Source organism: Aplidium turbinatum, chromosome 6 (assembly GCF_918807975.1).
Source record: "Aplidium turbinatum chromosome 6, kaAplTurb1.1, whole genome shotgun sequence".
Lineage (NCBI taxonomy): Eukaryota > Metazoa > Chordata > Ascidiacea > Aplousobranchia > Polyclinidae > Aplidium > Aplidium turbinatum.
In genome coordinates this window covers 27,565,630-27,579,494 of record NC_137477.1, presented here as the reverse complement: position 1 = coordinate 27,579,494, position 13,865 = coordinate 27,565,630, and the positions used below count along the sequence as shown (strand labels likewise).

At 35.4% G+C, this 13,865-nt stretch overlaps 1 protein-coding gene across 2 annotated transcripts in view; it reads right to left on the bottom strand.

Moving 5' to 3' along the window:
* LOC145771571 (uncharacterized) overlaps positions 1-13,865 on the bottom strand; it is a 112,794-nt gene that overhangs the window by 17,311 nt on the left and 81,618 nt on the right. For both annotated transcript variants that reach the window (XM_082583276.1, XM_082583277.1), the window contains exons 10-11: positions 8,452-8,645; positions 7,867-7,966 (exon numbers count right to left, since the gene is read on the bottom strand). In XM_082583276.1, the coding sequence (XP_082439402.1) occupies positions 7,867-7,966; positions 8,452-8,645 (294 nt within the window). The remainder of the gene's footprint in view (positions 1-7,866; positions 7,967-8,451; positions 8,646-13,865) is intronic.

Sequence of the window (13,865 nt, the reverse complement as noted above, 5' to 3'; positions counted from 1 at the left end):
GCCTGTGGTGGCGCTGCGGAGCCGTCGTTTGATGTAAATTACGCCCTAACCAGTCGAGCTACGAGGTTAAGGTTAAAAAGTTTGCTAAGTATGATTCTGCGCAAGGAAATGCTTTAAAAAGTTAATATACTTGGATCCAACCTGTCAGGGGCACTTTAACCCTATCTTAATACGACACGAGGTTTTATGAGGACGCCCCACTCTATTAGTGAAACATTTCACAGAAGAAAATATGCTAGAAATGTGAAATTTCTTGACTTTTGGTTTTTATGCTTTGCGAATCTTCTAAACCTAAACTGGTCATTTTTCTACCTCCCTGCTCTTCACAATAAGCATTTCGTCTCAGGTGACTAAACATTTTCGTGCAATGCTAGTTATATATATGTTAATGTTAGTGCAATATAAATGGTAGTGCAATAACTTTGAAGTGTAGAAACGTTCAAAAATGCCTTATATTAATGAACAAATGTAATTTTTTGTTTAGTTTAGTTATAATTTAAAAATTTCAATTTTGAAGCTATTTTCGGGAAATTAAAATAAAAACCGACTTTCTGAAGTTTTTTCTTCTCAAACACTTTATTTCAACAAATTTGTTGAGTAAAAATTTAATTTCTGTACGCACAATACACATGGCTATTACCTTGTAAAATATTTTGGTTCTGTGATTTTCATAGCTCCCGTTATTAGCGATTAATTAGCACGGGGCTGAAATGGCCCGTGATGTGCTTTCCGCGTACAAAAACAGCTCGTATTAATATAGGGTTAAAGGGCTGTTTACAGCAAAGTCAGCAATAATTGAAAAAATTCCAAAAAATGCAAAATGCTTGAAAATTTATCAGTGATCTTAAACGGTATTGGTAGTAAAAATGTGCATACTGTGAAATCCATCAAGCTTGTCAAATTAGTCGTGTTTGTTTAAGAACAATAACATACTTATCGTAATTTACTGATAATTTCAGATTATTTTTTTTTTGTTTTCTTTGTGAACACCATCATTAAAGCAATGGCAGATCGCTGAGTTGCTGAGATAAGAATTACAATATAATATAGGCACTGTATTAGTGGGAATAAAAATATTTGATTGAGGTAGGCTAGGTCGCATAGGTAAATGAGAAAAGTTATACTGTATTTAGCATAATTTTACCACGCAACTCGATGCGCCTATTGTCATGCAAAAACTACTACAAGATGCAAAAAATGTGATGTCGGTCTGCATGTCAAATGCTTCAAGCAATATCATATTCCGTAATGACTTGTTTCAGTGATATTGTGTTACTTTGCTAATTTTCATCTTCATATTTTTTGAACTTTCATTTCAATAAAATGCTCGATGACAATAATGACATGACAAGACATTTCCCATTTATCACTTTGAGCGATAAGTGAAATGTAATAACGCTTAAAGCATTAAGCACAAGAAACTTGTGAAATTTGATAACGGATTTGCCTAGCGTCTTATATATAGGACGATTTTTTTCTCAAAAAGTACAAACACAATTAGGAAAAAAATAATTGTGATATGTTCTTTAGGTCATAACTATGCAATATTTAAATTTTCCGAAATTTTTTTTTTAAGTACTTTCACTTTCGGCACAAATGGGTTAACTTTATAAGTTAAATGGCACTTACGAATTTGGTTATTATTTTTGGATTAAAGTTATATCGCCAAGCTAGAAAAAAATCGATCTTATAGTCTATAACCGATCATGTGTTGTTATTGTGTGTGAATTTTGTCTTTTAAACTGAGTTTGTGACGTAACCGCACGTCTCAAGGCAAGTTCTTGCAATTTTAGTTAATCTACTCATCTAAAGATTTAATGCGCTTAAAACAGTAAGTTTCATGTTTTGACGAGAGGGATATTATTTTTTTACGACAATTACTAAAAACTAACACTTCCAACGAAAAAAGAAAACACAAGAATAAAATAGTTGATCGTGAGGTGGCGCGAAAGACCATGTTTCCGATGTAAAAGCGGCCTCGTATTGCGACACTTTCACAAACCACTTGCCAATTTCTTTCGCTTTGCTTCAAAGGAATCTGTACTGTCTGTGCGCTTACATTTTAATTGTAAAATTCACTCGCCATTGCCGATTGCAGCAAAACAGCAAGAGACTTGTTGCATGCATTTCATTTTGCAACTTTAAAAATTATTGTGTTGTCAGGGCCGTCCCTTGACAACGACCTGTGCACATACACTTCAGGCACTGAAGAAGAACTGGTTTTAATTTTAGTTTCATTAACTAGGTGGCTAGTAAAAATATTACTTTTTATGGTCTTTCCACTTGTGTGTTGATCCGAAATAAAATTTATCGGCGATTAATTATCGGCGATAAAAAAATATTGCCTTTGGCGATAACGATAAACGATAACTGAAAAAATAATTGAGCGATAACGATAAGCGATAAAAATTTATCGCCGATAAATCATCGCCGATAATGCCCATCACTGCCTCTACACGAGAAACAGAGCATTGTGCCTTTTGCATTGAATGTTCTGTATTCATTTCATCATCACATACATTTTTTTCTTCTGTTAAAGCAAGATCAACTATTCTGTATTCATATGTATGTTCATAAAACTTGAAACCAGCCATCAATATCGGAGGTAGGCAGTTCATGTCAGTTACATAGTCAAGTGATCAGAGCCGTGGTGCGACACTCGAAAAAGTGTCAATTAAACACCACTCAAGAGCATGCGACTATGTCTATGGCAGGTCACTCAAGTCACTCAATAAGCGCTGCATAAATCCCGAGTAGAAAACCATTTGTACTGGGAAACATTATCTATAATGTTTTGCATGTGGGTCATTCCATATCAAAACAGCCAATATGAAGATATCTTGTATGGTACCTCTCAGATTTTGCTGAAAAGTTGTCATACTATACCTTAGGCTACCAAACAAAAGAATCCTAAGTTTTAGATCAATATCTCAAACGGTTTTCCCATGGCGGCCATTTGAATTTTGGGCGCTACCCTCGTTTTTGACTTGGGGGGGGGAGGGGGTAGCAAATAGCAATTTCAGCCATTTTCAGAGCCCTATAACTTTTATTGTAATTGTGGTAGAAGACTAAAAATTGCTGTGCTAGTTCATTATAAACTGTACTACATAATTTAATAAGAAAAAACATCGTCTCTTGATGTATAAGTGTTAGGTCATCAAAATCCTGTTTTTTTGCCCCGTATAAGTGATTTTTTCAATTTTCAAATGCTTCTATAACCCAAACCAATCAAAATATTTCTCTAAAACCTAATTATTTGTAATATTTGGAAACTTTTCTTCTGCCAACTTGAATTTGGGAGTTGTGGTGCCATTAACAGAGATCTTATGGGGGTCTGAAAACCCTATCAGGCAGAAATGGCCCTTTTTTACCCCTATGTTTAGAGCCCCAAATGACCGCGTGGGCATTTTATGGTCATGCTGAAATTTATACCAGACAAACACATACATTTATTCATTTCATTTCATGAAATAAAATCTTTGAGTATCAAACTCCTTCACTATAAATTTTGTGTTTTTAAAATGTAACATTTTGGTCATTTTTGGCAAATAATCTCAAGTCCTTAATGTAGGTCAGAGAAAATTCAACAATGATTTATCATGAAAACAGTGAAAATAAGTAGGTACTATGCTTAGTGATCATAAACATCGGACTGCTGACATTGTTGACCATTAATTTATGTTCAAAATGATGCTTTCACGGTTCACCTCTTCTCACCCATGAAAAAGTACCCACCTGCAATCAATATGCTATTATGTAGAGATAAAATTGTAGGAAAATGATCCATCCGTTTTCAAAAAATAAATTGTTTTCAGTTTGTTCTATAATTCTGCATTATGTAAAATGCTTCAGAATGGCCCGTTTCGGCTAGTTCCCTATTCGGGTACAGTCTTTCTCGGCTCGCTCCCTATTTGCCAAATTTTTTGAAAATCCAACCATAATCCTTCTGTAATCCAATAAAATCCTTCGTAAATCTAACGAACCAGATGAAAAAGACTGCAGCCAAATTGGACTAGCCGAATCAGACCTGCCGAATCGGACTAGCTGAATAGTAGCAGACCCAAAATGCTTAGCTCAAATCAATAATATTCCAATTGTGCGGTTGTTGGTACACCACTCTCACCAAGCAGTGAACAATGCTTAGGGATCTGTAGATGGGTCCATTTAGGAGTATTTTTTAGGTAGATTTCCAATTTGGCAAAATTTTCTATTCACCTGATTTTGTATTGTTTTCAAGATATTTATGATTTTGGATTTGTCATACTTGATCCAATGTTACAGGCTACAGCACAAAATGAAAGGGAATGCATGATCCATCTTTGTGACTCACTCTTGTTACCTCATCTAAAACAGTTTATCCCGAATCTGCACAAAGTAATCTATTTTAGCGATGACTGCAGCTTCACAATATAAAAATTATAAGAACTTCACCAACCTGTGCTATCACAAACATGACTTTGGTATTTCTGCTGAATGGCACTTTTTTGCCACTTCGCATGGGAAAAGCCCATGTGACGGAATTGGAGGCACTGTCAAGTGTCTTACAGCACGTGCAAGTCTTCTGGTCCCCAATGCAAACCATATTTGACACCATTACCGTACAGAGGTTTGAATGGGCAACAACAAACATCAAAAACATTCAGTTCTTCTTCATTAGTGCAGACAATGTTAAAAAAATAAAGAGTATCGTCGTCATCGTGTGAGCCTCTGGGGCCGAGGGTCTATCCTTTTACCACCCCAGATTCACGATGTTCCCGGACTACACTGGAAGGCTACTAGAGAGCAGCCAGTCTTTGGTTTCATCATCCATGACACGCAGACCTTCTACTCTGTTAAGTGGCTTGAAGATGGAGCAGTCATTGATGATGTGGTCTGCGGTGTTCCTCGGCACCACATTCACAGGAGGAAGAGGCCATTCCCCATTGGTGCATGATTGAGAAGAGTATGAATTGGAGAGACGTTATGCCTCGACAAAACTATTAGGGGAACACGTTCACACCATTGCTTTATTCCAATTTCCATCAATGTAGTACGAATGAATGCCTTGTTGGGTGCCATTTCAACATATAATTTGTTGTGTTGGTGTACCAGAAACCTACAGACACAGTGCTCGAAAATACAAATATAACCAAAAAGATTATATAAAAAAGATTTTACATAATGCAGAATTATAGTGCAAACTAAAAACAATTTAATTTTTAGTATAGCTTTGGTAGAGAGGTACTTTTTAAAAACCATAGACAGATAATAGATAACAACTTAATAACATTGAATTGCATAATTCAAAATTAATACAGAAATGAAATAAATACATAATTTCAAACGTTTTCGGCAAAACTTTCTGCCCTCTCCAGGAAAATATCTTAAATCATCTAAACAAAACAATTATTCGTGAAATGTTAATAATAAATGACTGAAATTCAATAAAACTGCACTGACCTGCGTACAAGCAACAACTGACGAACAAACACAAAAAGTGGTAGCAATTTGTCATACTTATGCGGGAGTGTGGTTATGAGACAAGATAGTGAGCGGACAACATAACATAAAATAAACGTAAGCTAATACAAATTCAACAAAAAAGATGCCCCTCCAGCGAATAATTGTTTGTTGAGCATGGGGTTGTGCTGCTTAATTTGGAGTGCCTCATGAATTTTAGTTTCAAACTCTGATTGACAGTTGCGAATTATCTTGAATGAATCTAATGTAAATTTGATGTTGGAAAATTTAATTTTGAACACGGCTTGATCATTTTCCTACAATTTTATCTCCACATCATAGCTTATTGATTGCAGGTGTGTACTTTTTCATGGGTGAAGAGGTGAACCGTGAAAGCATCATTTTGAACATAAATTAATGGTCAACAATGTCAGCATTCCAATGTTTATGATCACTAAGCATAGAACCTACTTATTTTCACTGTTTGCATGATAAATCATTGTTGAATTTTCTCTGACCTACACTCTAAGGACTTGAGATTATTTGCCAAAAATGACCAAAATGTTACATTTTAAAAACACAAAATTTATAGTGAAGGAGTTTGATACTCTAAGATTTTATTTCATGAAATGAAAGAATAAATGTATGTGTTTGTCTGGTATAAATTTCAGCATGACCATAAAATGCCCACGCGGTCATTTGGGGCTTTAAACAAAGGGGTAAAAAAGGGTCATTTCTGCCTGATAGGGTTTTCAGACCCCCATAAGATCTCTGTTAATGGCACCACAACTCCCAAATTCAAGTTGGCAGAAGAAAAGTTTCCAAATATTACAAATAATTAGGTTTTAGAGAAATATTTTGATTGGTTTGGGTGGTAGAAGCATTTGAAAATTGAAAAAATCACTTATACGGGGCAAAAAAACAGGATTTTGATGACCTAACACTTATACATCAAGAGACGTTGTTTTTTCTTATTAAATTGTGTAGTATAGTTTATAATGAACTAGCACAGCAATTTTTAGTCTTCTACCACAATTACAATAAAAGTTATAGGGCTCTGAAAATGGCTGAAATTGCTATTCGCTACTCCCCCAAGTCAAAAACGAGGGTAGCGCCCAAAATTCAAATGGCCGCCATGGGAAAACCGTTTGAGATATTGATCTATAACTTAGGATTCTTTTGTTTGGTAGCCTAAGGTATAGTATGACAACTTTTCAGCAAAATCTGAGAGGTACCATACAAGATATCTTCATATTGGCTGAGTTGATATGGAATGACCCATGTTCGGAATCGGGTAGGCATCAAGCAAAGTAAATATGTTTACTGTTTGACTGTAGTCCACGCACATACGTTTTTTATGGTTTTCATTTTTTACAATTACCAATTAAGCACGCCATGGTGACGTGCTTGGTTCAATAACATCATCATGCAAAAGTTGAGCGACTTGATTCTTAATAAAACTTTGATCAGCTTTAGAATATCGACGTGATTTGGAAGTAATTGGGTAACAGTTCCCTGTCATATGCTCAAATAAACGTACTTACGTACTATGTAGGCCTACACAGCGTCTAGAGCATTCGGATTAAAAAATATCAGTTGACGTTCGTTCAGTAGGCATGAGTCATAATTTTAACATGGGCACTTAAAATAAAATTATTTACTGCAGTAATAGCTACCGTACTGATTTGCGTGTGGTTAGTACAAGCTGTGTCCTCTGCTACTGAACGTCAACTGATATTTTTTAATCCGAATGCTCTAGACGCTGCGTAGGCGCATCAGCAATTTGCAGAACACATTGTGACTGACAGTCATTACATATCAAGACTTGAAGTCACACGGAATCAGAACTTTGCGGTGGTTGCCGGATGATTCTGCTGCCTGTCGCTTATACCGAAAAATGTTTCAACAGAATGCAGCATCAGTATTGCGACTGACAAGTTTCTATAACGGTTAAGAAGCGTTCATAACTGACATCAACCACTTTTTGGCCATTTCTCTTGGGAGGTCTTCGTTTGTCTCTTTTCTGAGGGGTTTCTCTGAAGCTTCACGACAAAACCGTGACACCGCAAGGCAACAAGATAAATTATATAGGTCACAACCGTTCCGAACCGCTAAACTTTCGCTACCGTTGCCCACATGGTCTCGCCCAAGAGGGTTTCGCCCAGACAGGCTCGCCCACATGTCGTGTACCGATAACTGACTCCACTGCAGGAAAGCAGCCCTGATTGTTTTAATGATGACGCAATGCTGTGTTATTGAAAGTGATGCATCCATGACTGGATTTATCGTAAAGTAAATTTGTCTGAAACAATTCGTGCAATGACTTTAAAACCATAAAATTTTGAAATGTTGTAAAAAAATAAATCGACCAGATAATTGAGGTATGGATAATCGAGGAAGCACTGTATTATGTGTAAATTCATGTACCTGCGTTTTGACAGAAGGTGCTTCACAATGTTTAGGCGGTTCAACTGAGACGGTGATAGGGGAGTCATAGATACGTTCTCCAGGCAGACGGAAAAGGGCTCTAGAAATAAGAATATACAAATATGACGATATAACAATGGTAAAAATCTGCACAATGTTGCTTAAATATGAAAGTACTACTCAGTTATCCAATCTTGAATAACCAACCAATGTATTGTAACTTGGGCTTCACAACATTGTGGTTTAATCTTACAACTGTTTGCAAGCCTAATTAAACTCGGAGTTTATTAGTGCTTTATTACACAACACAGTGCATTGCCAGCCATCGGTTGTACGATCGAAGTATTTTCCAGCTAACGAGGCAATCGGATTCCATTTATGTTTAACGATCTCTCTGACGTCACAAGAGGAACTTTGAGTGACACGTCTTTGTTTCAAGCGTGTTATTTTAGATCTGTTGCAGTATGATTAGAGATGTAAGTCGTTTTTTTGTGCTCGCTTTTTGATAAAGAAAATAAATGATGCAATAAGAGCAAAATAAAGAAAATAAATGAAAAGATTAAGCCATAAGCGACAAAACAATACCTTTCTGCTTTTGTGTCATTTGGAAAGGACATTGTGGCAAGACCATTTTTCACATTGAGAACTCTGCCACCACAATTGTCCGACAAAAAAGTCAGCTGATTCTCAATTTTGTGATCGACGTCTTCTGAAAGAGTGTCTGGTATGTTTGTAGGAAGATTGGAAACATACAATTTCGACAGAGATTTGCGAATTTTCTGAAAAGTGTTTAGCAAACTAGATCGTAAACCAAGATTATATTTGAGTAAAAGTCAAATCCTTCTATATGCAATTAGTTAGACTACAAAAAACGTAGTTTGGTCCAAACTTTTTGAACTGCCATGGAGCTTGTGACGTGGCTTACCTGTTTTTGACAGCTAAATTAATTCGTAAAAATTATTCACTAGTACTTAATAAAAAAAATTTAGGATCAGAAAAATTTAGTGACTAAATCGTCCTTAGATGTTTTGCCATATCGCTGGTAGATTAAGCTCAGGGAATGGTCTACATGTGTTCAGTACTTAAATGGCCACTATGTTCCATTCGGCAAGGCGCTGGCTCAATCATGATGCAGCCGTGCCTTGAGACAATCCTGGACCAACATTCCACAGGAAACAAATCGATACAATGTTTTAAAAATGACATGTTTGAAATGACACAGCCTAATCAGTAATCAGCCCATGAGCATTTATCTACGATTGCATACAAATCCATAAATGTTAAGTAATGCAGACTTAAAAACAAACTAGTAGTGTTGAAGCAGAAGCAAAAATAGAACTGTGTGTACAGAGTCTATTGAACACAAGTTATTAATTTCTGACATTTAACGAACTAGTACAGCAATTTTCAGTCTTCCATTACATTCACTATACTGTAAAAGTTATGGGACTCTGAAAATGGCAAAAATTGTTATACACTACAGCCCCACAAGTCAAAAACGAAGGTGGTACTCAAAATTCAAATAGCCAACTATGGACAAATCTTTTGAGATACTGATCTAAAACTTTGGATTCTTTCGTTTGGTAGCCTAAGGCATAGCATGACAACTCTTCAGCAATATCTGAGAGGTATCATATATTCGAGATATCTTTTAATTGGCTGTTTTCATGTGGAATGACCCTATTTTTCGTTTTTTCAAGCTCAATGTGGACGCGGAAATTTTATCCAAATTTTGTAATATTTTGCATAATTAATATTTTCTAGGGGTAGTACAACTTTAATATACTGCCATAACAAAATTGTTTCGTAGGGGGGGTTTAATGCGGTGGCCGGTCGATTGGCCGACAGTCATTTGGTCGACAGACATTTGGTCGACAGGACGTTTGGTCGACAGATAATTGGTCGACAGACATTTGGTCGACAGGACATTTGGTCGACAAGACATTTGGTCGACAAGACATTTGGGTTAGGTTAAGGTTAGGGTTAGTTAACCCTAAAATAAATCGTTCTGTCGACCAAATGTCCTGTCGACCAAATGTCTTGTCAACCAAATGTCAGTCGACCAAACGTCCTGTCGACCAAATGTCTGTCGACCAAATGACTGTCGACCAATTGACCGGGTACCGTTTAATGCACCCTAACATTGGTATTTCCAAAAACCAGGGTTGGAAAAATCATGATTTTTTTTAAAAAATCAAAAAAATCGGATTTTTTTGATTTAAATTGGATTTTTTGATTTAAATCAGATTCTTTTCATTTTTTTTATATAAAAAAGCATCGAGTCTACTTGGGGGGAAGAGATCATTTCAGTAAGATAGCAGAATTATTTTTAACCCCTTGATTGATTGAAAGGCTTTGCTTTGCAAGTGTTTAATCATTTTTATTATCATATTGGGGGGAAGAGATCATTTCAGTAAGATAGCAGAATTATTTTTAACCCCTTGATTGATTGAAAGGCTTTGCTTTGCAAGTGTTTAATCATTTTTATTATCATATTGTAGGCTAGCCTGTCTATTGCACATATTTTTAAGTATGTGTGATATGTTGCTTTATACTAAATCATAATGTGCATATCAAGATTGAGGTACGTCTCAGACTGTCATCTCACTACACTAAGATCTTTCCTTACGTTTGAGCACACATCACTTTGCTTTTTTGCTCAACTGATGCATAGCCTACAACCAGACTTTTTGCAAAGAAAGTTTAACTGTGTAATATAATTATGTTACCGACGTACCATACCAAAACAGTAAAAGTTCAGATGACACAAAATTGCAGTTTATTTTGCATTGAGAAGTTTGTACATAAATACAAGCTCGCCAGCTTTTGCAGTGCCCAATCGATTTCGAACTTCTGATTGAACCAGACCAAAAGTGGAAAATACTCGCTCAAAAACTATGTTTAGTGAACAACACTGTTTGTGAACTGCCAAGCAAACTAAGTTGCCTTTCAAAACATGCATACTGCATAGCCTATAGCCTTAAGTATTTAAATATAACTTTTGTATTACAGAGAAGCAGTGAAACGTTTGTTGATGTATTTATTTTTATTTTAGCAAATAAAAAATCATTTGATTTTTTTAATTGATTTTTTTGATTTTTATTGTTTGATTTAAATCATGATTTAAATCAATGATTTAAATCAACCAACCCTGCCAAAAACACAAAACTAGCATAATAACCATGTTTGACAATGCATCAACAGCCAAAAGACAAATAAAATAAATAAAATTAAATCAACATTACGCATGGCTGAAATGGAAAATATACTTTTTGGTATGTTATTATACCATAAATACCAGTCTAGATTTTCAGTATCAAGATAGAAAAACAAAAAATTTTCATGCACTGAATTGTTTCTTTGCGCTGAAAGTTTTGATCAATTTCCTCCATCTTATATTTTGCTTTGTATGTTCCTTTCTTCTTTCGAGTCCACTAACAACTCCTGATGCTTAATTAAGCAACTAGATGCGACTATCAATTATGACGAGGATGCTCCAGAATTAATTTGTCTCAGTATGCTTCAATTTCTACATTTACCAAACCTTTCAAAGAAGATGCTGGCATATCTTTTAAATTAGACAAACGATAATATATTTTGGCTCACATGTTTATTTTAGGCACAATGAGCCTTCTGGGAGTTGAAGAAAATCCCTTTTTGATTGTATTTGAAGAAAGTTTACTGAAGATAATCTAACTGCTAGCAGATCAAAATCGATTTTCAGCTCTTTATGATTGAACTGACTCGTGTGAAAATAAATGCGTTTGTATTCCCTCATCATTGGTGTTAAAATTTTACAACTTGTCATCAGTCTGCACAATGCCATTGTACTTGGCATTCCTCTAATGCAGGGGTTTTCAACCTGGGGGTCGCGAGCCATGTTTCGGAGGGTTGCGACTCGCGAGGCGCCTGAAAATCCAATGTATTGTTTTCAATTCTTTTTTTTGCCAGAAAAGATTAAAAAGTGTGTTTTTCTGCAATCGACCATTCCCTGACCTGAGGTTATTCTATTGCTTAAGCTTTCAGGCGTTGCAAGGCTTTAATAATAGGAAAGCATTCGACATTTTTCACCAAGTTCTTGTACGTTGCTATGTGCAGACTAAAGTTAACCAGCAATCACGCTATGGCAAAAAAGCAAAATTATGTAGAATCCTATGCAAAATATAGATTTTTCAGTATTATATAGTTTCCAATGCCATTGAAAAAATTTAGTGTCGACGGCTATTTTGTTTGAAAGTTCTTTCAGCAGCAAATGCACGCATTGACAAGCTTTATTGTTAAAAATATGCAGCACCAACCATCTCACTGAAACTGATTTCAATAAATCCATAAAAGATTGCAATAAAGTCAACCGGTGAAAGTGCGAAAATGTAGATTATTCTCATTATTTTTTCTCCTATTATCTAGCCAAGCTTGATAGAAAATGCAAATAACAATCGGAGGAAATATTATAAAAGCCGTAATAACATCGCAAAAAGACATTGTTGGCTTCAGAAGTTAACATTGGAACAGCAAAACTAAACATAACTGGATGATAAAATGAGTCAAATTTGGTTGAATTTTGCATTAACTATGCTTTTGTTGAATAATTTTATGGGGGGTTGCAAGGCTACATTGATTGCTCTGAAAGGTTGAAAACCCCTGCTCTAATGCCAAGTATTTTATTCACTGCTAGACGACGGACACTTTCATCATTGTCACCCAACATTGCAAAAAGCACATTTACATAATGAGAAAAATATGCATATCTTTGAAGAACCATCATAACAACCTCCCAAACATTATTTCTTGGAAACTAATTTGCTTCTTTAACAATTTTAACAAAGTCTACTGATTCATCAGTAATCTTGCTGTTTGATTTGAATCCAGTTAGAAAAGTAAACTTTAATTGCATATTCCGCTAATGTACTTATAGCAAATGATGGTCTTTCTTGTAACACATAAACACAAAGTATTCGGCACCCAAGCATCAACCAGCGTGAATAATTTAATTTTCCTACTTCAAGAAGTTGCAAGCTAGCATCAAGTGACTCCAATATGACATTAATGTATTAACCATTAACACTAGAAGACCAAGTGGCTTTTTTGACGCATTTTTGAACAACTGGTATTCAGTCAAATGTTACGCTTTTCGGCTGAAACTTCCTGACAATTATTTTTTTTCTGTAGTCACCTACGTGTGATTTTTATTACTCGTCTATTACAAATAAAAAAGTTACACATGAAACTACCTAGAATAACCAAGTGGATTTTTTGACGCATAGCAGTTTTTGTACTGCGATGCGTAACAATTTGTCAAACTAAAATGTCAACTAAAATGTGTCAAATCAAAGTGATAGAAATAAAAAAATAAATTCTGGCCTCATCTGCAGACATTGTTGTTGATTGTTAGCTTTGTTGAATGCAATAAATCGGAAAAATTACACCATGCGTCAAAAAAGCCACTTGGTCTTTCTAGGTAGTTCGAAATACCAGTCTTGCGAGTGTTTATATAGTAATGGCATATTAGTCCAGTCAAATTAGGTTTTGACCCAGAAAAAAATAGTACAAAGCTGAAATTTTGCCACAAGCATCAGTGCATGGTCTGAAACAAAATATCAAAAATCCGCAAAAATCCACCTTGGGCAAAAAAAATTATGGCAATTTTGAAAAAACAAGAAAATTTATAAAAAAAATTATCAAAAATGACCGAATGGCAACACAGGCAAGTGACATATCCATTATTTTTTACTGCTAATCTTGTTTTATTGATTCTAGGTTTCTCTTTCAATAAGATTGTTTTGAATAAGAGTAAGTTGAGTAATATTCTATTTGAGGTTTGATCTGTTAAATGTATACTGGAACTGCCAAGATTACGTCGCTAGAAGCTAAAGGATCATCGTCTTGTCTTAGAATCACTGCAGTTACTGCTTTACTTGTCGCAACAAGGTACATCTTTAGACCAAAGCCACTTCACCTACAGTATAAAAAATTATTGTAAAGCACACGTCTTGAAATTG